This window comes from Nasonia vitripennis, chromosome 1 (assembly GCF_009193385.2).
Source record: "Nasonia vitripennis strain AsymCx chromosome 1, Nvit_psr_1.1, whole genome shotgun sequence".
NCBI lineage: Eukaryota > Metazoa > Arthropoda > Insecta > Hymenoptera > Pteromalidae > Nasonia > Nasonia vitripennis.
This window is the reverse complement of record NC_045757.1, coordinates 17,646,750-17,673,603: the sequence shown is the minus strand read 5'-3', so window position 1 is coordinate 17,673,603 and position 26,854 is coordinate 17,646,750. Positions and strand designations below refer to the sequence as shown.

Genomic DNA, 26,854 nt, shown 5'->3' with positions numbered 1-26,854 from the left:
TGTGAACGTCCTGCCCCGGGGGTCGTCGCGCGCGCGCTCTACGACTAGTACTATATACTTACGTGTATACGTGCGGATATTGTTCGGGCAAGTGTGCGTATCGCGCTTGGAGAGCTTGCGAGTGACACTGGTATATATATTCTGCGCGTTTTAGTATATGGGCTTTTTGTAATGGAATTCGAGAAATAGTTTGATTGCCTCTTTGAATTTTGATGCACTTCTTATACGTAACAATCAGGGAGAAATAAAAAATCAGCTGAGCTTAATTGATAAATCGCCGCTACTATATTTCGCAAGCATAAGCTACACTCAAACAATGGCTATTCATGAATTATAGTAACAATCCAAATAGCTGCCTTTAATTATAATATATCGCACAATGCGATAGAACAATATGACATTCGCGCTCTGAATAGACAATGTCCGCAGCAGCAGCACGAGACGGCAAAGCTCGCAGGCGACACAGACAGGTATATATACACACGCAGTGGGTATAACGTTATGTAGCTCAAAGCCTCGAAACGAAAACAATGAGCGCGTATCTGCAGGATAAAGAAGGGACACTACGCGCTGCTCGTACGCGATGATGAATACGGACAATCCGGCGTCAAAGCTCCTTCGCCGGAGTCAGCAGCGGCGCCGTCCCTTTGACTTGGAAGTCTACGGAAACACGTACGGATTCGTGATATCCCATAGCTCGCGCAAGACCGTCAGCATCATTGTTTGGCTCGAAAATGCGAATAGCCACTCGGTGTGACATTAACGAGCTCATTCCTGTACTCTGAAGTGCATTTATAGCGCGATGCGTGTCAGCAGCGAGCTTGCAGCTCGAAAAATCGCGTTCCGCCGCGCTGGAGTCCATCGGGTAAATAGCGAGCTTTTTTTAATTGAACGTGAAGCGCTTTACGATGCGAACGAACGTGCGGTCGGCTTTTAGCGCGAGAGATAGCGGTGGTTTCGCGGAAATTGGTTGTATTTTTGGAGAGGCTTGAAACGATTGCTCGTTTTGCCGCCGGCCTGCAGATGGACGATGATGCTCGCGAGTTCGGACTGCTTAAATTGTGCCCCGTTTTGGCTCGCTTTTCTTTCTTATAGTGTGCACTATGCACACATCCACATCATAAAATAAAGCCACATAAACATATCGATTAAACACAAGCTGGATTCGGTTATACTTCATTCAATTTTATTTATTGACTTACATAGTTAAAGAACAGGTACAGCGGTGCGATTACATATTTTTCTTATCCATATTCTTTTTAGGATCCGGGACTTTATTTTGGTTGCCTGTTTTTGGATCGAAGCTTCCCATGTGCTTACCATCGCTCTTTCTGTACTTTTCGAGTTCCCCGTGCCTCGAGTCCCATTCATAGACGTTTTTTCCCTTCGAGTCCTGCCACCTGGATCTCAATCCACCACCACCCTGTACTGGAGTTTTTCGTTTCTGCGATTCTAAGCCCGGAATTCCTGTGATGTCTTTAGTTTGCGGCGGCGGGTGGTAACTTTGCCCTGGTGGCGTTTGCCCCTTTCTATTGTTATTACCGGGTTTCTTTGAAAATATACGGAGACCTAACCCTCCTTTTCTGAATCCGCGTATCTTCCTCACTGCTGTGACGTCATCGAGAGTCTAAAAAAGCCATTATTTTTGTACGAAATATAAGTGAAAATTTAGAATCAAGCCGTTCACTCACGTCGACATTTTGCTCCCAAACATTCGGCTGTTCCATGAGCGTGTTTGGCGACTCATTGCAAAAACAGGACGATAAACAAACAATAACGAAAACTGCCTGTATAAATAACAGCACCCTCAACCCTAGCATTTTTGACGAAGCTGAAAAAAAGTCAAAAGAATTTTGTACAGGCATTTTTTCAGAGATTGTTCGACTTTCGGGAAAACAAATAACTCAAGTTCAGTTCATTTGCTTTGTTTGAAATTCTTTCCATTATTATCGCTGGACATAAATTGCGTTTTATCGTGTATTCATCACCTAGCATGATATTGTGTGTATCTCAAAATATGCAATATAATCGCGTTTATCACGCGTAAATTTGTGATTTTATTTATTTTCATCCAATCATTAATGATTACAAAATAGTTCAAATTAAGTAATTTTTATACCGTTAAATCAGATTTTTCAAAATTATTCCAACAGTTTGTAAGACAAACAATTATATCCAACATCAACTCTCTTGCATGTTTAAAATAATACCTAATAATTTATTTTGTTATACAGATAATTCATTAAATTGAATAAGCAGCCGCGGACAGCCGATAGGAACTGGGTGTGATGAGCCCACACTGTCGAACGCATTCATCTAGAAACACTACGCAAGCACCACAACAACAAAAACACTTCACATTATCTCTTATCTCTCAATCTATCTCTTTCATCACACATTACAAAAATGGGCAAAAACCCTGCTGCCGAGGAGGATGCGGGAGCGATGACAACTGCCAGAGGATGTGTAGAATGATTCGTCACCTGCTCTTACGCGGTAACGATGCCAGCGAAGGCGCGCTGCCTTGCAGGGGGGCGTTAGGATACGAGAATGAAACCGTAGTGTGTCTGACGACGAGTTGACACTGTCCTCGTCAAAGTCGGAAAGCTCTCATACTTAGTTCTAGAGAGGTATGGGGGTTATCACCTCTAGAACGGTGGACTCACCTGCGATCGGAACAGGATCCGAAGCGCGCGGGTTTAACATAACATCATGGCTCAAAAAAATCAAATCCGAACCAAAAGGGACTTAAGGGTCGGAACTTGGAATGTTCGCAGTCTATACAGAGCAGGTGCGTTTAAAGAACTCGTAAAGGAAGCTGATAGGTACAATCTAGATTTGGTAGCAATACAGGAATCGCGGTGGCCAGATGGCGGAGTACTAGCATCGGGTAACTTCACGTACCTGTATGGGGCCGGGAGTGGGGGATCTCTAGGCACCGGATTTCTCGTAAGCAAAAGCATCATACATTCGGTTAAAAGTTTCAAATCCGTCAATGATAGGCTCTCGTACATCATTATCGAAGGGGAATGGTATAGATATGTATTTATTAATGTACACTGTCCTACGGAGGACAAAGAAGAAGAAGCTAAGGATCTCTATTACGAAACTTTAGAGCAGGTAATCGACCAGTTCGCGTCTTACGATACAAGAATAGTATTAGGCGATTTCAATGCTAAAATAGGTAGAGAGGAAATGTTTAGGCCTACTATAGGGAAGGAAAGCCTGCACGAAGCCAGCAATGATAACGGCATTAGGGTCATAAATTTCGCGGCGGCAAAAGATCTTATAATCAAAACTACGTGTTTTAAGCACAAGAACATACACAACGCAACGTGGACATCGCCGGACGGGGCCACACAGAACCAAATTGATCATTTCCTCATTGAAAAAAGACGTCATACTAATGTTCTTGACGTAAGGGCTTACAGAGGGGCAGATAGCGACTCGGACCACTTCCTAGTAGTAGCCAAATTAAGAGCTAGACTAGTAGCGAATCAAAATAGTAAGCAAGCAAACAAGGTAGAAAGCTTCGATATTGAGAAACTACGAGATAGAACAGAGCAAATTAGGTACCAGATAGAAATTAATAACAGGTTTCAGGCACTTGAAGAAGCAAACACATCGCCGGAGGGGAATGACGAACCGAATAGCTTATGGGGGGACATCGAAAAAACGGTAAAAGAGGCCGCGAACAAAGTACTGGGTAAAAAGAAAAAGCCAAAGAGCAAACCATGGTTTGACGAAGAGTGCGAACTCTGGTTTGAAGGGCGCAAAAAGGCTAAATTAGATAGATCTAGTACTTCTCGGTGTACCGAAAAAACTCGTGAGATTAATTCAAATATGTCTGAACGGAAGCACGGGAAAGGTCCGAGTAGGCGGTAATGTATCAGAACCCTTCATGATACGCGATGGTTTAAAACAAGGGGATGGGCTCTCTACGGTGCTGTTCAACTTAACGTTAGAGTATGCCGTTAGAAAAATGCAGGTTAGCCAGCTGAGTGCAACGCTTAATGGAACAACGCAGATACTAGGCTACGCAGATGATTTGGATATACTGGGGGATTGTAGGGAAACGGTATCAAGAAACGCGGAAATCCTCATAAAAGCGGTGGAGTATACAGGATTAGAAGTGAGTGAATCAAAAACAAAGTACATGATTGTGGATAAGCTAGGCATCTGTAGAGGGGAGGAAGATCTCAGAGTTGGGAATTTTACTTTTGAAAAGGTTAGCGAATTCAGGTATCTGGGTACGACCATAAATGATAGAAACGAGATTAATGTCGAAATAAATAAGAGACTCCATTCGGGTAATGCTTGCTTCTACGCCGTGAGTAATTTACTTAAGTCGAGGCTGTTGTCTAAAAACGTTAAAATAAGAATATACAGGACAATAATACTGCCGGTGGTTCTGTACGGGTGCGAAACGTGGGCTCTCACTAAGCAGGCGGACAACCGTTTTAGGGTATTTGAAAATAAAGTCTTGCGAAAAATATACGGGCCGAAGAAAGATGAGGAAACCGGGGAATGGAGGAGACTACACAATGATGAGTTACACAATCTGTACGCGTCACCAAATATTAACAGAATAATAAAATCGCGCAGATTGGGATGGGCAGGGCACGTAGCGAGAATGGGAGACGACCGTACGGCAGCGCGTGTCATGAAGGGCAGGCCGATGGTAACGCGACCTCTAGGTAGACCTAGACGTAGATGGGAGGACAACGTAAAAGCGGATCTAGTAGAAATAGGACGGGTGGGTGTCGATCGGAGAGGTGCATCTTGGGTGGGGTTGACACAAGATAGGGCAGCGTGGAAGGCTTGCGTAGATGAGGCGATGAACTTTCGAGTTCCAAAAGCCACGTAAAAAAAAAAAATACAGATAATTCATACTAAATGAATGTAAAAGACGAATTAAAACTTACCTCAACCGCTCTCTATTAATAGAACTGATATGTCCGATAATAACTTCAGCGACTGACCGACTGACGTAAGACGCTCTTTTCCTGCTCCGAATCACAACTGCGTCTGTGCTTGCGATGATTGGCACTATAAGTACTAACGGTCTTATCACATATGTTTACGTACTCAACTATTGGGGGATACCCCTTACGAGATTACGTGACTTTTTTGTGATAATTTGTATCTTTTGTTGCGAAAGCATTTATGCTAACCAGTACCGTCAAAGAGTATATATTACCCTTTGAACACACTGATAACTTCATGAAGAATATTTGACGCGTGATTCGTGCTTTTGTTAAATCTTTGTTCATGAAAGAATCCCAAAGACGTGCTAGGTACACATAATGGAATTGGCGAGTCAAGTTCCCATTCGAAAAATAGAAACATCGCACGAAATTACAATAATAATCGCGCTTTATGCAATATCACAGCAGGTCTAAGATAAAGTAATATGCAAAGTAAAGCGCGCCGGTAAGAAAATAAAAAGGGCTCACAAGAAGCAAGTCCCCGAAAAGAAATAAGAACACGCAACCCTAGGCTGTTGCTGCTACTGCGCGTGTAGGTCAGTCTCATCAGATAACGCGATGACTACGGCCACCTTCACGGCAGCCACTGAATAACAAAGTGGGCTTGACACCATCGAGCTGCAGAGCATAGCAGCAGCGGCAGCAGAAGCCTCGAAGATCTTCATTGTTCCCCGGACCTTCTTCTTCTTCTTTTTGTCCCCGGAAACTCGCCGGGGAGGTCACCGAGCGACTAGCGGCGTGACCCACTGTAGAAGAAAAAGTTGGAAATTATACGGGCGCAGACCGATCCTTATCCCGTGATCGCTATAACGTATACGCAGCCGGTGTCTCGTGAATTAACGAGAGAGAGAGAGAGAGAGAGAGAGAGAGAGAGAGAGAGAGAGAGAGAGAGAGAGAGAGAAAGAGAGAGAGAGAGAACTATAGAAGTAAAGAAGTCAGCCGCTTCCTTTTCTTTTTTAGGATCTTCGTCTCTGTCGCGCTTTTTCTTGCGGGGAATGGGAGGCCGGAACCGGGTTTGTCTTCTTTCTTTTTTCTCGCAAGAGCGATGCATCGGAGAAGGGCGTAATCTGGACATCTTCAGCAGCTTTCTGTAATTCCTCCACTTACGACTGCAGATCACGTATACGTTATATAAGTTTCGACTCGAGTGCCGACGCGTTTTTATTATACGCTTTTGTTTCGGTATACATCGGACTCTCGGAAACGCTGGACTTATATATTTCGTAATCGCGTTCAGATTTTCTCATGCTTGGCTGTGGCTTCTTGGAAATTTGCGGTTGACGCAACGTTTGTGTCATACATTTTTATACTGGCCAAACATGTTTCGGCTGTAACGAATGTGAGAACGAATTTTTTTGGTTGAAATTAGTGAAAATTGTACTGACCTTATCGCTCGGACGTCGGCATCGATGTTATACACGTTATTTCATCTAGGAATTTTCGATTATCGCACCACTGCCTCCTGAAAATAAAAATGTTAGTATTCATTAAATTAAATGTGATCAATCCATATAATAAAAAAAGCTTTTAGAGCTACTGAAAAGCAATAATAACTCTTTAAAATATAAAATTATATGCGCACCAGCGCGGTGTACCAGAAACCTACGAAATTTCTGGTGTTTTACGACGGGCCGTGTATCTCAATTCTCAAGTTTGACCAGCAGAACGCGCTGAGATCCAAGAATGTTTTCCCAGATATACCAGAGGGCGGTATACGCTGCGGTGCCAAATTGAAAGATCAAGGGATTATGCTTATACCTATATAGCGAGGCAACCCCGCTCGTAAAGGTAATCTTTGTTTTCCTCGAAAGCTGCATCCGACTAGACTCTCTCTCTCTCGCGGGGGCAAAGATACCCGGGCATGTCGTTTGGGATCATTAAAGGATAATGCGCCGCTATGGTCTCGTGATAAAAATAAAATTGGGGCTGCCGTTGCCGCCGCTGCTGCTGCGCTGGTCAGACGCTTGCTAGCTGTGGTACTTACACGCGAGACTTTTGAATGTATGCCTTAATTTTTGTTTCGCTCGTAAAAGCTCGATGCTGGCGGCTCCGTACGTTTTTCGAGGCTTTATTACGCGTAGTTTATTGCGGTATAACGTCGCCGTGGATTCTATATACAAAATATTAGGCGCATTTCTGTGTTGACGCAAATGCGCGTTTGCGTTAAAAAGTCTCTACCATCGGTAAATGCGTATATTTGTATAATTAGAAAATGATATAAACATTTTTTATAGCACTGGGTGGCGTAAATAGTCCGATACGGCACGGCGTTTAACTCCCTCGCTACGCTCGGGTGCTAATACACGCCGTGTCGTAATGGACTATTTATGCCACTTGTATCGTAATATACTATTATATGCGGATGAGCATGAGCGAATCAGCCCTCCAACAGGCCGTCAAATTAACCTGCACAATACAACCGCAAGTTACCTCGTTAACCCATATTATACTTCAGCCCGAGAAATCGCTCCGTTATATATTATGTACCAGTATACAGGTATACATAGGTATACACACGCCTACCCTGTCAAATAACATAATTCTAAGGAGCAACAAATCATCCCACGTAATCGCAGCCCGACGCGAGCCACGATTGCATAGCTGCACCATTGCGGCGGTAGTAAAGCCCAGGGAAATTTACATAGCGGCGTAATGTCATAATGCGTCGCGCGCGCTTCGCTAAGATCGGACCCCGAGCTCGGCATAGGTCCCAGTCGGGCAATTCAGCCCCGCATACAATCCGCCGGTGGTAAAATAATAAACGGATCGTTTATCTGCTGCTCGTCTCGAGAACAATAACGGCGCATCCTGCTCAATCGTGGACACTGTCCGCTATTAGTGCTCCCCTGTATAATAGTCGCAGGTATAATTCGAAGATGCTTTACCTGTCGTTCGGAGGCGCCTACTTCGCGGAGAAACTTTCACTTCTACTAGTCCGTGGAGACGAAATTTCAGACGAGACTCGGAGCATTAACCACCCTGGGCGCGACGTGTCTCTTTTATACTCGTGAGTGCGGAGATAAAGACGCATTGAAAAATGTGTAACGGTGCACGGAAAAGTGAAATCGGACTTTGCTGAACTCGGACAAAGGTGAAACTTTGTCTAGGAGTTTCTTTTTTTTTGTGAGGTGGCCTGCAGGGGTGTCTAGGATGAAACACCTTTGCCTTAATTTCAGTTAAATAGTTCTGAAGCGAAAAAGGTTTCGTTTTCTTTTTTTTACCTGCAAGATCTGTTTTTACAGTGATACCAAGATGGCCAAAGGAAAAAATTTATATGAAATTATTATATTGACTGCTTCGGTTATAAAAATATCGAATTTCCTTAAAATACTCGCAGTAACTTTTGGGTCGCTGAGGTTTCAAATATAGTCTTTTAATTATATTAAAGGACCTACATATGAATCGAGGATGAAACGATTTCATGAAAAAATTCTCGAATATTTTCATCCAAATAAAACTCTTTCACCGTCATGAAAATTCTACGAATGAAGCGTTTTTATGATTCGGATTACCAAAGTCGAACGTTTGAAAAAGATCTAGGGGCCGACTTCTAGAAAGAGTTTATGAGTTTATGATCCTCAAGTATCAAAGCCTGCCATAAACTTGGCATTACTGCGGATGGTTTCTTTGGTTGCAGTCAAACTGTTGAGAAAGAATTTTTTCCTCCACGAAAATCTCCCTAAGGTCCACCATAAAAACCTATAAAAGGTAGTAAATACTTTTTACCCCGACCCATACAATGAATGTAAGTACCCGAACATACGGGTATAACAATAATAATAGAAAAATAATGAAGTAAAAAATCCGAAAACTGCGACAGTCGCTGAATTTCCTCGAGTCGGAGAGCTCGCGGGGTGACGTTTCAGATCTTCATCGCGTGATAAATCCACGAGAAAAGATGTTTTAAGCCGAAAACTTGCTCCGACGTCCGCGAATGTACTCTCTCGCGCGTTCCATAAAAAAGTCGCGGTACGTCCGGCCATCCAAAAGCGATAAATATCGCTTTATAAAGCATTTAGACGTCCTCGCGCAGAAAGCCAGATGCTGATATGACAAAGAAACAAGAAAATCCTCTCTCTATCGCGCGCGCGGCTACTGCGCGCGTAATTTATACGAGTGTGCGCCGCCGGCGCGTCTTTATTTCGGGCGTCTAATCCGGCCGCGAATAAGGCAGAGGACTTTACGGCTTTGCCAAGAGAGGGAATTTATCCATAAAGGAGCTGGGAGCCATTTATTGCGCATAAGCGATTACTTGGAGCGGCGCATGCTGATTTATCGTGATGTTCCGCGTTGGCTAAATCCGTTAAATTTTCCCGGCGCTTTTTAGCATCGCTCGCGCTTTGCTCTAGCCATGCGCGAGTATCTTTCTTTTTTCAGCTTTGGACGAAAGTGGAATTTAGCTCGAGCTTGCGGGAGAATAAGAGAGAGAGAGGCGAAAGACGAGCGCGTGATTTACCGCTCGTAATTTTCGTGGCCGTAAACACGCCGGCGATGACCTTAGCTCTTGATTTTCTTTATCTTATCGCCCTCCTTCAACTTTTCTCACTCCTCTGCTCTTTTCTCATTTCTCTTTCTTTCTTACTCTGCTGCCATCTCCTCACTTTTTTCAATCTCTTTCCTTTTCGCGCGCGCTCTCACCGGGGGCGAACTCTATTTGTTAGCTCTACGCGCCTTGGATATTAATTTTTTGTCTCGTCTTTTATTGCTCGCTCCTCCGTATTCGATCGAACGGATTTACTATATATCCTCAAATACTGTGTATACCGCGCGGCTTTGATCTCACTCCAGCAATTATAGAATATCACTATTTAAAAAAGCAAATTAGTTTCGTCGGTATAGATTACGCCATGCATCACGTCCGTTTTTACTTCGCCTCCATTCGCGTTCGCATATCCACACGCCGTATCAGCTCGCATTCGCCGTGCACGGCATGTTGATATACGTATACAGTTCGTACGTAAAACCGGACTCGTCGTTCGCGACTCACGTTATGGCCGAAAAATGGCCGATGCATCATACGCGCATCTGCTCTCGCGCCGTGTGCGAGATGTAGAACGTATACACGCGTATACACGCGGGAGTGCGAATCTTCAAAAGGCTGCTTTACGCGATGTTTCCGCACGAGTAATGAGATATAAAAGCGTCAGCAAAACTGATGGCTGCCATAAAGACGCGCGCGAGCGCCGACTTTTTTATTTCTTGCCTCTTTCGTTCCGCGCCTGCGTTTCATCCCTTTTCACCCTCTTTTTGTCTTTCGCAGCTTCTCTCCATATATTTTCGCTCGCGCTTTGCTCCGCGCCGGGCGAACAATCGAACGTCGCGCGGGACGCCAGTGTGCTTAAAGTTTTACAAGGAATGGACGAATCAATATTTAAAGTGCATAATTGAATAAGCATAATCTTATACGCAGATTCGTCGTGAAAAAAGCAGAAAACAAACAAACTTGCAAGAAAAACATCGTAAAGAACCCGAACGCATGTAAGCCGTGAAAAAGGCCCGAAAACAGTGTGGCAGAGTCAGTCGAGCGGCAGCACCGTCCACAGCGGCAGCGGGCGCGTCAGCCGCTCCTTATCCAAACTGCGGATCCTAATCTCCCCATTCGGAATCCGCCGGCGCGGCTATTCCTACCTCTCTCCTCCTAACCCTTCTTCTAAACGTCCGTTCGAAAAGGCGCTTCCGCGAGCAGAAAACGCGGCGAGCGAACGATCGTCTCTCTCGGACTGGAAATTTTCACTCGCCCGGCGGAGGATTCCCCGAATAAGTGAGCGTATGTAGGCTATAGCTGCTGCGACAGCTGCACCGGAGATCCTTTCTCTCCCTCTGTCTCTCTCTCTCTAGCGCGTGGATATACCTACAGAAGAGCGGCATATCCGTAGAAACGAGCCGAAGGGCACGAACGCGCTCGCGCACCCTTTTTCCTCTCTATAATTTCGGCATTAAAGGGGACGCGCTACGGCTCCTGGCTGCTAGCTGTACGTACGAGAGGATCGAGCGCCGCTGCACGTGTCGCGTTTCTTTCGATGTATGGATACAGGAGCGGGATGAGCCGCCCCGTGTGCCTCTTGAATCCCATTTGAGTCTTTGGCCACTGGTCGCGCGCTGCATCAGTTAGTAGAGGATGTAAGTCGAGGGGACGGGCTGGGAGGCATGTGTTGTGCTATATAACTGCGACGCCGCGCGAGGAGAAGGATTTTTCGGGGATGTTCTTTATTGTATATTGATTTTGTCGATGCTTGCTTGGCTGCGCTGTACCTGCGCGATTAGTTCGAGGATTAGGGACGAAAAGGCGGCCTGGCTGGCGGGAGCGAAGGAGATTTTACGAGGTTTATGTAACAATCAGGTTCGATGGAGCTGAAAGATTCGGGCTGCCCTGTATTATACGGTTATTATGCTTGAAAATAATGATATTGCAAAAAATATTCGTATACAAAGACACCTTTCCAAACGGAAAATTTATATTCAGAGCTTTTTTTACAAACAAATCATGATGTGGCATTGCGTTATCCTGCACGCAATAAAGCTCGCTGCAGATACGTTTCATTTCGAAATCGGCGCACGACAAAGCGTTGTTTGATATTGGAGAATAATCGCACCTTCCAAACTCTCGGGTGTACACTTTCACAGAGTTTTTTTTCCTGTACAAACATCTCATCGCAATCATCAAAACGTAAACTCTGCCGAGAGAAAGCAGCGAATAATCCAAGGAGCCAACGAGTCCCTTGAAAATTGAGTGCACGCGCGTTAAATCCTTGCAGATGCACAAAAGCAGAACGACGAGTCCCTCCATACATAGACTCGGCCGCCGCCACACGTAATGAATGTAGAGGTGTATGATATTCGTGACAAAGAGACGTGTCAGGTTTATGAGCCTGTCAGCGTCGCCTCTGGCTAATACTCGTCATTTTGCCGGTCATTGACAGGCATACAGGACAGGCACGCGCTGCATACAGGAAAAGGTGAAAGGGTGCCGCTGCGCGAGATACGATCGGCATTTTATCACGCGATACTCACTCGCGAAATGTAGCTCTCGCTGTGGATACCTATACGCGTATCTATAGTCCGAGTGTAAACGGTTTATTGCCGAAAGCTTGATCCGTTCGCATCACTTCCGCGTTCCGAAATAATGGAAAGAGCTGAGCTATACGCGCCGCTGACGGGCACTTATAAATACACGGCTTTTGCACGATTGCATCTTAATTATAGATCCGTCGTAAATCTGATACGATTGGCGTGAGCTTTAACGGTACATCAAGTTTTATACCGGATTTCGTCTCTGCAGTCGAAAGAACGCAGACGTTTGCTATTTTTACATCGGCGAATGTCGGATGAATTAAGTTGATCGAAAATTAAAGAGTTCTGCAGTTAGCACAGTCGGGCTGGATAAAAAGAGGCGCGATGCATTACTAGGATGAGCGAAAGGTTATTTGCTCAATCTTTAAAGTATATAAAAACGGTTTTTATACCTCGCTAAAAAAATATAGAGTTGAAAACGTTTTTAATTCGAAGAAAAAGGTTACAAAGATCATCAAAAAGCCAAGTGAAACATCTTGCCTAAACGCCTCATCAGCGCGTCTCCTCCTCTAGAAGAAAAAGAACATCGCAGCGCCCGAAGCCCATCCCATTCGCTCGCGTTCGCACATACCCCGAGGCTGTGCAGCGGGTTATAGGCGAGAATTCGCGGCCTTTGTACATTGATCGCGTGGGTGTGTTTCCAATCCAGCAGCAGCACCGCCACATCACGACGCGCGGCGGCAAACAAATCGTGCCACAGCCCGAACGAAGTTCCCTTTCCCTCACGCTCTTTCGGCGCGCATCTATGCCCGATGTATACGTGTATGGAGACAGGCGCCAAAATGCGCATACGAGTGACTGCAGACGATACCGCAGGCGACGCCGTGACACGGAAATGTTTACCCCGTCGCGCCTCAGCATCACTGGGGATGAAACCTGTGCCGCTGCGCCACCTGGCTCGCATCCGAATTCGCAATGTATGCTTCTGCGAGTGTGGAGAGGTAATTTGGGAACGGCTATAAAGGAGTTTTATCAAAGTTATTCTACCTATTCAGCCGGGAATCGCTTTTTCAGTCGAACGTCCTATACCCATTGTATACGAGGCTGCAGAAAAACAATGCCATGATTTGGGTGGACTCCGCGGCGCGGTTGTCGGGTGTCGATTTACGCCCGAAGGCATTTGCGAGCGGAGTCGCGACAATTTAAGAGACCCCGTCGATAGATCTCTTCGGTGCGGGAATTTCAAGAGGCGTGGAACTGCGCGGCAGTGCTTGATTAGGATAGGAAGCTCAGGAGGTGCGCAGAGGAGAAAAAGAAAATAAATCGCTCGCAAAAATTGGATTTACCGTGGGAGCCGAGAGAGAAATGCGAAGAAGCCTCGTGGCTTGCTTTTTTCCCCTCGGGATTTTCGGCGATTTGCGGTTCGAGCGTTTGCTATAAATAACCGTGAAAAAAGCGTCTAATTTATCAATACTCTTAGCTCGAATAAATGAGATAGACTCTCGCTTTAACCGATGAACGATACAAGCGTGAAAAATGCCCCGACAATTTTCTGCACTTTATTTGAAACTACCAGTCAATACAGCGATTCACAATACTGCAGCGAGGAAAAAAACGATAATAGCCTGTGATTTCCAGTGCGCATTTATCTCCTTAACTTCCTGCACGCCCCGTACAAAGGACACAAATGCCGCGTAAACGAAGACAATTATGCGACGAAAACCTCGGGAAAACATTCCCTTTGTCGCGCATTAAACGCCGACGACCCATGTGCCTTGCACGTATACCCAGCGCGCACGCGGGGATCCCCGAAAGAAAGACGTCCCTCGAGGTATACACCTATAGATCGTCGCCTTGAGTCGCGCGCGCAAGCCGCGCCTCATCAATTATGAAGAATGGCCCACGGGAAGTGAGGAGAGCGCACACGTCGCGTACACAGGAAGTCGCCCTGAAAGTGTGCGTCGGACGCGCATGAATATTATACGCGCGTGTTGGAAAAATACGCTTTTTTCGGAAACAAATGACTATTCAGACGCGCGTCAGCCACCGCTGCGGGGAAAAGACACCCATTGATGGATCTCGCGCAGGGAGCTATGTGTATAGGAAATGTGCGGGGTACAGGAAGAGCGGGAGAACCAAGCGGATGGACACATTAAAAATGATATACGCGATGCATCAAAAACTTTTGGAGACATTTGACGTTCCGTCGAATAGTTTGCGAAATGATTCATTGGACGAACATAATTTGGTTTCGCCGAAAATATAATATTTTGACTGTTTGCTGAGTAGTTGTTATATCCGCGCTCGGAATATTGAATGAGTTTCAGAAATACGACGAAATTGGAACAGCAGCCATAATATAAAATGGTATTTTTGCAGCGTGAGTTCACACCGTATGCGATTTTTTTCAATTTGATAAAACGACTCTGCGGCTTCCTCTCGGAATCAGTGAGAAATGTCGCCGCAAATACCGTTAATAATAAAAAAAAAAAAGAAACGAAAAAACAATATTTAGAACCGAAAGCTGGAAAGCCATCGCGGGACCTCCTAGGGCGAAAGAGCCGCGGGTGGGTCGGAAAAAAGTAAAATCCCGCAGCATTGTGCGTACGCGCATAGCTCGGCCAACTAAACCATTCCCTCTGCCCCGAGAATCACTATACCGAATAATCCAGTATCGTGCGTTTAACGGCTTTTAAGGCCGCGGGACCCTCGACTTTTGTGAGTGTCATTTCTCATCCCTCGGGCCCTTTCGTGCCCAATTTCCCGGCAGAATTTTTAATGCACAGCGCGCGCGCTTCACCGTGTGCGGCAATGCGCGTCCGCGCGTGTGTGTGTGTGTGTGTGTGAGAGAGAGAGAGAAAGAGAGAGAACGTGTTTTTTGCTTTGTGCGCGCCAGGCTACCGGTGACTATATGGTATTATATGGAACGATACAACCTCGAAATTCGTATTTAAGAGCCTCGATGCGTGTTCTCCGTCGATATGATTCTCACACGATATATTTTGGATTACACGAGGCTTTATATGGCTTGATTCAGAGCTGCTTTTCTTTATCGCGCTTTATTTGGGATTTATATATATCGCCGGCTACCGTTTGATTTACGGCGATTGTTTTGATATACTCGGTTCGAAGCCGAGAACAAAAGCTACGCGGCCCTCTGTATTTTGACACCACGGCTCTCATGAAGTATCCCCTCGCTTGAAGCGAACATGCGATAATCTAATTAATCAATCGAAAGATCCTCTCCCACCATCCTCTCGGACCAATTCGATTGAACTCATTAATCTGTTTCGCAGCGAGAAGCACATCAGCGGTACCTCCTCGATAGCCGCGGCAGCGACTTGTCATCCTGTCATCGTCATCGCCTCAAGACCGACTCTTCTTTCTGAGAAGTGAGAACTACGCGAAACCCCACAACGTCTTCCTCCTCTGATTGCAGTCTCGCTGCAGTCGACGCACACCATTTGACTCTCTCGAGGCGCGCTACGGCGACCGAGAGCGATTTCAAGACACAGAGAGAGAGAGAGAGAGAGAGAGAGAGAGAGAGAGAGAGAGAGAGAGAGAGAGAGAGAAGGAAATCGTCGTTTACAACGCGTCCTCCATGTGTAATGCGAGTGGCACGTTCACGCCTCTGCACGCAGATAACATCGATTCTTCGCTCTGTCTCTCCCCTCTTCGCTATCTGCAGAGGAAAGGTATTCGAAGGATGTAGGTGTAGGGGACGTGATTCGAAGACGTTCGCCCTGCAAGAATAGGGTATAATATAGGAGAGTTGGCTGGAAAGTTTTGCTTGGGAATTATTTATCAAGTTTTTGAATTTACTTTGCGAGTTCTGTTGGAATTCATCGGCGTAAATTAATTGCATGTCTTATATTCGTTCTTCTAACAAATCCATCCTCCAACTCACTGTTATAAGGAAGGGATCATGATAGAAAATGGTCTTTTAAAATTATTAAGTCTGTTTTAGAATCACAGCGCATAAAGCAACATATGCTGCAAGCGACTCCACAGAGGCGCTGCGCGTATATAAATTACAAAAAAGTGTGTCTTCCGTAGCTAAGGCACTTCCATTAATCTCCGAGTTGTCGGAAAACAGGAAAAGATTTCGACGTTGCTATGTCAAGACCGTGTGTTATTATCATAAATTTCGAAGCCATCTACATGGTTTGGTATCCACGACGATACTTATATTTACCAATAATGCATCGCGAATTATTGTGCTAACTGCAAACAATATTCCATGTGCACTAACAGCCCAAACCATATTATAAATTCGCGCAACAAAACTTGTAGCTTACAGAAGTTACAAGAGCCTTTCAGTGTACGTTTTTATCTAAAAACTCTTACTCGTCGGTCGAACAATTGCGCGTGTTCGGTAAATAATGCGCCGAGTACGCTGTACAGTATACAAACCGTATTTCGTCAGCGTCACCGGCTCATTTTCCAAAATTCAGCAAAGCCCCCGTAAGACTATTAACTATCAAACTCGCATAACTCCATCGTGCCATGCGCACGCGCTTCTGCAAAGCTGCTACAGCCGCCTCGAATTTCCCAGGAACAGGAAAGCCATTTACATTATACAATATATTATACGTATCGCGCGACAGACACAACGAGAGCGGAAGATCCTCCGTTGTGCCATATATACATACAGATACACATCGGAGAGTAAAAAGCCACGCGACAACCGACGGCTGCTGCTGTATACGGACGAATCGTAGTCAAAATATTGTCCTTAGCGCGAGTATGTGTGAAACCGGAGAGAAAGGTCGAATTATGGAGAAAATCTCCAGCGGCGCCGCTGGAAAACGCGCGCGCTCGTTCGTCTTCCACCCCCGAAGGAAGCTCACTTGGGTGTTCTCTCTCGCTTCTCTTCTATTAAGCCCGTGCGAGCAAGCGCGCGCCGCGAGCGGTATGGCATATACCTTGACGGACACAATGCGCCCGAGGCATCCTTCGACTGTAGAGTCGCCGTGGAAAAGTGTAATAATGGCGGCTGGTCGTATAATAACAATAATAACCTCCTGACCGCGCCGTGCGACTCGAGCAGTCTTCCGTGTGCAAGGATATGTGTGTGTGTGTATGTGTGTGTCTGTGATGTATACTAGTTTCAAATGTTTTCGTAATAACGTCCAAATGGGGAGGGTCGAGTAAAAGGTGACAGCGACAACAACAACGGCGTATGTCTCAATGTTTTGCCCTCTCGGTTCAGCTGTCGCCCCCATTGTGGTGCCTCGGTCCAATGCCTCTATACTGCTATACGAGATTCGACAATGAGACCTTCCGAGGACCCTGTCGTGCGTGTGCGTATGTGTGTGTTCTCATATATACTTGCTGTGTTCTCATATATGATGCTGCAGATTCTCGCTCAAAAATCGCCGGCCCACGGGAGAGAGAGAGAGAGAGAGAGAGAGAGAGAGAGAGAGAGAGAGAGAGAGAGAGAGAGAGAGAGTGATGCAGCACCCGCCGAGCTTCAATTGGATAATTCATGCGACGTATTGTTGCGGGAGACGCTTAATGAAGCTCATCGGTGTCGTTTATGGTATTTTTTAACTGTCCTGCGCTGATGCACGCAGCAAACAAAATTATATACTTGCTTCACGTCGTCCCGTGACCCCTGCGTGATTCGGCGAAATGTTGCGCGCTATGCAGCGAAGCTGTCTCGTAATTCTGAATTTATCCGATGTTTTCATGGAGCTATAATAATGCGAAGGAATTTTTTTCCAACGGAATTTCTATATGAAGCAAATATTTGATCGCGATTCAATGCATGCAGTATTTAAAAGGACTATGTATTTTCAAGCAGTATTATCGACGAAACGAATTTCACGACGAATTCTGACATGAATTTTCCTTTTCATTTGAAAGTAGAATTCATTTTTTAAAATAAAACATCAAAAGGGTGCTTCTTCACAGGATAAATTTTTTTCGTGCGAGTTGAATATACTGTTCCATTCCACCGATATATCCCAATAGTTTCAGACCGTCGGTTATTCTTTATCCAGACTGTACCCCTGGCATATCCTCCACGTATATGGCTCTCCCGTAACATACACATACAGCGCATATACGTATACGCTTAAGCCTCTTTCTTTTTTGCTCTTTTTCAACCTACGGCCATCTCGTTCCTTTCTCCTCTGTCATTCGGTCCATAGAAAAAGTTTGCTCTTTTGTCGAGCGTTTTAAAATCCGCGCAACCTGCGCGACAGTTGTGGCTGTAAATGCACGCATACGCCAAATGTGCCGACGTCGTCGTGAAAATGCAAAGCCACATGGAGCGAGTGAAAAGAAATGTTTTTACATGATCGATCGGGGATACAGTGGCTATAGTCGTATGACAATTCAAAAAGCAAAAGTGAGAAAACAGAGGGATTTATAAAAAGTAGCATGCTTTGGGTTCGCTCTTTCACGCGTGCGATTCTATGGTGAATGAAGCCAAAGCAAATATGTACAAAACTTTGCCATTTCGTTGGCATTGTGTCGATGAAAGTATGAAAGGAATAAGAAAGGTATTAGTGGTCTAGGGTGAAAAACAATAACGAACCAGACCAATACGGTTAAATTCTCATCAACGCTTTCAATCTGCGAATATTGTATGTTTCCATTATGGAAATAAAAATTCTATTTTCCTGTTCGATAGCACTTCCACCTCTGAATTTGGATGAAAAGGATTTTTAAATAATTTCACAATACTTGGATGTGAATAATGTTTTTTTATTCAGAGATGCATTCTATGAATACACCAGACGACTGTCTCGCCCTCCATTACCTACATATACAGTTTGTCGATAATAGCTCGATGGAGATTAAAAATATGAATTCCCGTTTACTTAACTTTGTACAGCTTAATAGAAACATCATAAGTAAAACTCAATGCCTTTAAAGGTTCGATTAACAGTATATTTTTTAAGATTTCATCGTTTTATTCTAATCTAATTTTTACACACGTATATGGCATTAGTATTAAAATTTCCGTGCGCTCGCTTTCGTGATTTTCAAAACTAATTCTTAAATTTCAACTTCAAATCGAAGGTTAACTTTTCTAATTATCTTTTCTATATTCTTATCTAAAAACATCTACATCCTACTGTACAAGCCATTCCATCCTCTGAAATACACCAGTTGGTCAAGCGAGAGTAAGCTTAGGAGTTCTGCCGTCAGACAGCGTAACACTACAGCCCCGACTTACAACTTCAAATTACAACGAAACGCGGCGCACAAAGTTAAATCACAAGTTCCTTTCCCCATTCAAATTAACTTCAGAACAGAGAGTGGTAAGTTTAAGATTATTTCTTTATAAGCACTGCTACAAAACTTGTAAACAATATATTCAATCACGTTTAAAATCTGTTCTCGCATTGCTCAACAGATAAGCCCAATAGTTCATCAGCATAGCGTCATTAAAAAAAGAAAAACGAAGAATCGTATAAAACTCGAGAATTTCGGCACTCTTGAGCACACAGATGAGGGAAATAACAGCCGCGAGGATTTCAAGGGTACGGCACACACATACGAGATATCCCCGTCCGTATAATAAGAAGGATCAGAAAACGTGACGGGGTCTGTTTATTCGAGGAACGGCGCGGGGTTGTATGCCACGGCATCACACGACGAGCTGCAGAAGAAGAAACGGGTCGGAAAAATATTTTCACGCGCGCGCGAGCTCTACAGTATATAGGTATATTCTCTTCTCCCCTCCTTTTTTTCGGCCTTTCCTTTGTTTTTGTCGGCACATTTTGAAGCTCCCGTCGCGGTGGCGGCAGAAGGGTTTCACTCCTCTTATACCGAATGCAGAGGATATTACATGTATATTCGTGCTCGCGAGACTCGTACGTGTTCGTTTAAGTTTTCGTTGCATTTTATCTCGACATCGAGAAGATACTCGTGTACGACTCTTTTTTCATTTTTTTCTTTGTCAAGGGACAGAAGAATCTTTGTTAGGCCTGAAACTTACAGCTTCGTCGTGTATTAAGTGCAGAGCTCTGGTTTTCCTGGAGTTCTCGGTACTGGGTGTCCCGTTGCAACCCTTCACTTTCGGGGGTGTTTGCTGTAAGTTATACGCTGTAGGGGAATCGTGAACGTTTTTTATATCTCCTGCTATTAATAGCAGACTCGCCTGTATACTGACTGGGAGACGAGAAAGAAGGATTATGGTGAATAGCACGATCGATGAATATTTTTCAACTATTCACAGATTGGTTAACCGTTGAGCAAGAGATTCAAATTTATCAATTTTTCGATACCGATTTTACCGTGCGATAAATAAATTCAGAAACATATCCTAACGGCAATCATCGAGATCAAGATAAAGAGGAATTAATGTTTCACACCACTTAGGAAACCCCGCTTTCACAGCTGCCCATACGTGTCGATCGAAGAAACGTCAACGCATGCCAATTCGTCCGTTCACGCATCCGGTCCTCGAGTACGAGCTGGTCTGTTAAAAATCGACACGGCCGATCTAAAATACATAGACCACGAAAAGCCGGCTCTCGTGGATATCCCAAAATCGTCTTAAGCCGTCAATCAAGCTGCGAGCCAGGCATGTGTTTAGGCCTCGAGCGGAAAATAATACGGAATTTAAAACGCATCCGACACCCCTTATGGTCGGAAAAAAACCGTAAAACTGAGGCGCGCGCGAGCCAGGCGGTTGCCCTTCAAAGGTCAGTCCACATAGCAATTAAGGCTTAAACACATAGGATTTCTATCTCCATGGCTTGTTAATAAATTAAAAATTTTTCGATCATGAATCACTTAACAATATAATTGATAACGTAATCACGTTGACGGCTCTGCAAAGCGACTCGCTTTAACCATTCGGTTTTAGCCTTCGAATTCTCTCAGCGTATACCGTATACGAGCCGTACGTCCTCGAGAAGTCGGAACGAGCGAGCAAAATAGAATGACGCGCGTCTGATAATGTGACAGGCATCGGGCGTCCGCGGAAATGCTCAATCAAAATAATTCGAATTAATTTCGGTCGGGCTCGTTCGGCGTTTCGTGTATCTCCCACATGCCTCTCCGTCTCGGTCTTTTCAGTTTCGACTGTTCCAAGCGGCCCCGAAGCGCCCGTCAATCAAGCCGCCTGCAGCAGCCATGCGTTAGCCTCGAGGAATTCAAATTGGAGAATGGATTTTGAGAAGTGTTAAAAAAAAGCGAGTACAGCACTACGAAACGGAAACTTGACTATACAACGACGGTTACGTTCTGTGCGCGTACCGTCAGGCTCCAGACAGTGTAATTGCTTCGGAAGAGGGAGCGATGCACTGCAGTGCGCACCGGCCGCGTGATGGACAAATTTTAATCCTTGCTATGCGTTCCCATGCAAGAGCCTTTGAGTTTTGCGCTGATTCAAGTGGGGGGAATAGAGAATCAAAAATCAAAGCTTCTTGTATTGTAGAAGCAACGGAGAAAATCCAATAGAATAGTTAAATCGTTATTTCTATAAGAAAAAAATCAAGAATAAATTCGAATTTACTTTTAAATTATCCCCATGGATTCGAACGTTGTTTAAGACTATTTACATCTGCATGTTACGGCCAGTTTTATTTATCTTGCTCCTCCGCACGCGCCATCTGGGGCATCGGCGAAAAAAGGAATGTAGACCACATACAGGCCGCAAACGAAATCGGAAGAATGATCTGCCCCACGTGACCGCTTCCGAAGTTTCCCATGAGAAAAGGGAGCGGAAAAGCTAAAATGAAGCAGGACCGCAACCGAGGAAGACGGAGAATTAGTGTCTCCCTCGTGTATACACGTCAAGAAACGAGCTGTTTATTATGGAAAAATGTGCGAGATGATTTTTCTTTTCCTTTCCGCTTGTTATCTGTCTCTATCCTTTGTGCGCGATGCATAATTCAGTGCCTTGATTTGTTTTCTGCTAAGCGCGAAAAAAACTGCTAAATCAAATGAGAATTATGCTATACATAATATACGAGTATCCAATTACCCAGGCGCTGCGATAAAAGAACAATATGGACGCCGATTCCTTTTTATTGCAGCTTTCTACTCTTGATGTAAGATTTACGTACGCGAGACGCGGTTATATCGCAATGTAACGACAAAATACAACGCTGGATCTATATTAATTTCGCGCGTCATCGTTCGGATAAGCAATGCACATACCCGCATGGAAACAATGCGAAAAACCTTTGGTTCGTCTCCACAATCGGGCATTTTTCCAGATGAATCTCGGAGATATTCCTCTCTCGCGAGCACGAAGGGCAAAATTGCGCATTAGAGAACGTGTCATAACAGTCGATAGGCATCGCTGCCGCACAAAGGATACCCACGGATCCCGTCCAAAATCATATCTGCCTGCATCTCTCGTGCTCGGCTTCTTCTCCGAATAGCGCATTTGCGCGCACTTCTTTATTTTCATCCGCCCTTCACTTGGCTCTCTCGTGCCGAATCCAGTCGGACGTGCACACAGCACACGCGCGTTTACCGAGGGAGAGGGTGCATATCTGCTCGAGGCGTCGGGTTTCACTCGCGTTTTGACACCGAGACCCGGAAGAGACCGAAATACCAAACAGGCGCACACGCGCCTCGTCATAAGTCTTCTTCTTCTCTTCGTGAGCTCTGCTTGCATTCTGATGCCTTCATGGTACATGCAGGGGGCCAAGGCAAGTTCAGGGTTAGCGGGGAGCGCAATACCCTTTGAAACGTCTTGGAAGAGTCGGGTTTCTTTTCCTCGTGCATTGCTGGTCAGAACTATTTTTACAGCGGGGAATTTCTCCACATAATATAGGTCGATTTCCAAAATAAGTCGATCGCATGTATTTTAAATTGGTTATGGCTATGCTGCTTTGTACGGAAATACTCGAATTTGTTTTTAACTTTTAATTATTTTTCCACAAATTTAATCATAAAGCCATTGAACATTAAAATTTAAATTAAATTTCGCAGTTTAAACCTCGAGCTTTATAACGGAATATTTTATAACGCGCGATAACAAAGAAATTTAATTTATTCGAAAAGCGGCTTCGCTCTAAAGGCGCGGAAGGTATTTTAATATATTGCTCAAAATATTTTGAATTAAATTACTGCGAGAGAGAGAGAGAGAGAGAGAGAGAGAGAGAGAGAGAGAGAGCGAAGTGTTTTCGAGAGAAATCGTAAAAATGAACAGCACACCTGGGCTGCTGCTATCCCCGGTATGTATATAACGCGCGAGAATTTGGAAGGTAGAGAATCGGAGACGTTATTTTCCTGAAAAATATCTGAATGGAGGACGTCGTCCTGGGTAGTCGCGTATGCCGATGAAAGAATTACTATTGTAGGTCGAGGATGCGAGCTTCCTCGTTTTTCGAAGATATCATACGTGCCCCGGCCTTACGGACGAGAGAGAGAGAGAGAGAGAGAGAGAGAGAGAGAGAGAGAGGAGAAGATGGTCTGTTTAGGTTGGCCCGGTGTTTGTGAAAGGAAGTGCTTGGAATCTTTTGCTTCCACGGAGGATGCATTAGTCCGCGGATGAGTTTATTTTCCTTTTAAAGAGCTGTAATTACGGTGTTTTATCAACAAAAGCCGCTTTGGGGAGTGGACTGTCTGAATAAAATTTAATTGATACCTTTCCCAGATGTGATAAATCAAAGGAAATTGACGCACAACAGTATGTTTAGTCACTCCAGTCTACACCTGTTGAAGTGCCTTCCTTGCAAGGTATAGATTTTATCGAACATCGATAGCGTTCGAATCCCAGGAGCCCTGCGAGTCTCGAGTGTTCTGCCCTCAAAGTCGAAACCCTCAAGTTCCCTGCGTATAAGAAATAGTTCCGACCTGCTTTTCCCACGCAATCGTCAAAACAATCATCAATCGTGTCCACCGTGTCAAGAGCACACGCGTTCGTCGTCGCGTCGACCCTCCGGCAACAAAAATGCAGACTTTCCAACTTTGCTCCAGACCGAATTTTCCCCGCTTGATTACCATAAAAAATGAGCGTCTCGGCACAGCGAAAGAGAGCAAGAGAGAGAAAGAGAGAGAGAGAGAGAGAGAGAGAGAGAGAGAGCGTCGTCCGTCCTACTTGTAATTTTTCCCTCTCGGCCTTTCCGCGCCGCCACGTCGGGGGAAAAGCAACTCCGACTATTAGGACAGCGCCAGAAGGAGCTGCACTGCAGCTCTCCACCTTCTTCATCCTAAGGAATATTAATCGAGAAAACGTGCCGCCGTCGTCGTCGGCCACATGGCCGCTCGCTCCGCACTCGAGACAGACTACAATTAATCATAACGGCCGAAAGAAATAATTCCTCGTTTCCGAGGAAAGAGCGACGAGTCGATTAAGCCCCGGCTATTTGCATTTTCAATAAAATCCTGTACAAGCCGTGCGTGCGGCTGTGTGTGCGGGAAATGCCGGCGGAGTTCACGGGGATGCCGCAGCCATCGAGGATCCCCCTCGAGGATTCATTAAAACGTCGATTGAGGTATGTACGGCCAGCTATGCCGGACGGTTATATGGAGTTCGAGGGAGGTGGCGCGGTGTCTATACCCATATATACGTACAGGCTGTATATCGTTGCTCTCGGTACAAAGGGAAACAATCAATTTGTCGCGCGCACGCGAGCGAGCGAGCGAAAATGAAGGACGGACGCCGAGCAAAAGTCGCGCGATAATTGGGTTCTGCTTCTTTTGCGCAGTATACGGCTATTGCGCTTTATTTAGTCCCGGCTTATGATGCAACTCTTTTCGCGAGATTACTGAGCCTTTTAAGTATAGCGCTACAGATTTTATTTTAACGTATTTTGAAAGCTTTTTTCAAAGCGAAGCTTGACACCATTACACATACTCATTATTTTTTCGAAAAATACGTCAAGCGTGCATGAAAGCTTATGCTCAGAAGTCCGAGCTGTCTTATACGGCGGAAAAAAAGCGACGGAAATCTGCGCAAGGAAATTACTCTTTGCGCGTGTAAAGGGAAACACGTCGCGTAAAAATTAAAAATAACGAGGTCCGGGATCGATGTTTGCGCGCCAAAAGGGTCGACCTTATATACGCATTTACGATTAGTAAAAACTCGTTAACGCGTTCGCGGGAAAAGGGTTGCCGCCGTCCGAACCCCCTTTAATGCGTCACGGGGATGGCAATCCCTTTCATCTTCTCGTAAACTCGAGCTGGATTATACCCGGCTCTTCAGTGGCGCGAACAAACGAGACTCGGCCGAGTAAGTATACATCCTCCTATGTGCCTCGGTCTTTTTTTGCGCGCGTACTTTTTATTCAGGACTTGGACTCGTCTGTGTAGAAGCCCAGTGGTCTACTATCAGGCTTTGGCAGGGCGGCGTCTTAATTTTGTGAAAGCTACGACGGCCGTTTCCGCAAGAAACGTACGTTCGTTCGCGAGAAGAACTGGATTAATCGATAAAAATTTGACCTTACGTTTGGTGTTCGTGAACGTACGATCACATCGAGTAATTTAAGGATTTGTATTATTTTTAATGGAATTTTATATATTTTCCCATCGATAGCTTTAGAAACCTATAATTCAATCTTCTGATTAACCTACTTTTCATCTTAATATCAGAACGATCAATTATCTGATCCAAAATATAAATGAAGACGAGTATCCTCTGACCTAATAAAAAGATTATTTCAGCCACCTCTTGCAAGATGCATTGACGAAAAATATAGATATAATATACTTGAAATCGAATAGCGTGTACAGGTTAGTTTTTAACACGTGTACATAATCAATCGCAAATCATCTTCAAAGGGGCGGCGAAGAATTATTAAAGGGCATGAACGAGGTGCGAGCGCGTAAAAAGATAAACCCGCGCGAAGCAAAAGCAAAAAGGAATTAATAGAGAACGAGCAGCGAATGCGTAACGCGGTAGTTCGCAGCAAGCGCGCAGACCTATGATTAACGCCCATTCATCGGCCGCTTATTTATCCCACCCCCATCTCATTCCAGGCGCAGGCTGCAGAAGCAGACACACTCTCCTGAGAGATAGGGAACATCGGTTCTCGTGTGCTCGAAAACGCAACAGAGAGAGAGAGAGAGAGAGAGAGAGAGAGAGAGAGAGAGAGAGAGAGAAAGAGAGAGAGAGAGGGAGAGAGAACGCGGCGAGCGACCGCAAGATTCCCGCATCCAATTTGCCGGCGCTTTAGCCGTAGACGAAATAAACAGACGGGCGCAAACACGCCGACGCGGGACCTCTTTTGCATAAGGGATTTTCCATTTTCCGAGCCGCGGGATGTTTACGTCGTCGGAGCACCGAATTTTCCTGTGTACGCGCGAGGTCGTCGTCGAGGGACACGAGAAGCGAGCGGCGATTGCGTATTATCAATGGGCGCTGCGCACCTTGACGAGACTCTATGTGTGCGTGATCGTGCGGAGAGACAGAGGGGAGGCGGAGAGATGAGATATTGCGGCCGAAGAGCGCGCGCAGCTGTAATAAAATTGACCCTGGCCAAATTCGGTTATCGCCTAGAGAATCCTGGGAAATTGCTGGTCGTCGCTTTGTGCGCGCTGTGATGAAGGGGGTGGATGGGATTTTTAGAGGCTTCGTTAACTCGCTGCGCGCTCGCGGATGGTGATTTCGATTTGAAATCCTCCGGCGGATGTGAAATTTTATGGCGTTTCGAATGGATATTCTCAGATTCACCCGTGGCTTTTCTACGTGGACGATGATTACGCGAGCCGAAGACTCACGGAAGCTTCGAAGCAACGCCTAAACCATCCGCTCTCGGCGCGACATGATGGATCACGCGCTAATGAAAAAGAGCGTAACTCGAGAGCCCGGGAGACTCCACAGTCTGTGCACACGTACAGGTGAATGGCGAATCCCGGCGCATTAAGCCGTTCGAGAGCCGCGTATAAGCGTGCAGCGCAGTCCTCCTTGGAAGGCCGGGCCGAAAACGCGAAGG

At 45.2% G+C, this 26,854-nt stretch overlaps 2 protein-coding genes across 2 annotated transcripts in view; both read right to left on the bottom strand.

Annotated features, from left to right (window-relative positions):
- The window catches only part of LOC100115632 (MOXD1 homolog 2), a 432,542-nt gene that overhangs the window by 299,094 nt on the left and 106,594 nt on the right, over nucleotides 1–26,854 (bottom strand). The window contains exon 4 of the mRNA XM_032595855.1: nucleotides 6,374–6,450. The gene's annotated coding sequence lies outside the window, so the exon portion shown is untranslated. The remainder of the gene's footprint in view (nucleotides 1–6,373; nucleotides 6,451–26,854) is intronic.
- On the bottom strand, nucleotides 1,165–5,057 carry LOC116417594 (colicin-E6-like). The gene is made up of 3 exons (XM_031931374.1): nucleotides 4,926–5,057; nucleotides 1,692–1,831; nucleotides 1,165–1,627 (listed from the first exon to the last, which is right to left on the bottom strand). Exons 2-3 carry the CDS (start codon nucleotides 1,818–1,820, stop codon nucleotides 1,232–1,234), a joined length of 525 nt encoding a protein of 174 aa, XP_031787234.1. The 5' UTR covers nucleotides 1,821–1,831; nucleotides 4,926–5,057; the 3' UTR covers nucleotides 1,165–1,231.

Coding starts and splice junctions, on each gene's coding strand:
- LOC116417594 (XM_031931374.1), bottom strand. CDS start 1,820: ATGCTAGGGTTGAGGGTGCTGTTATTTATACAGGCAGTTTTCGTTATT. Junction 1,628..1,691: donor TTTGGGAGCAAAATGTCGAC/GTGAGTGAACGG, acceptor TGGCTTTTTTAG/ACTCTCGATGACGTCACAGC.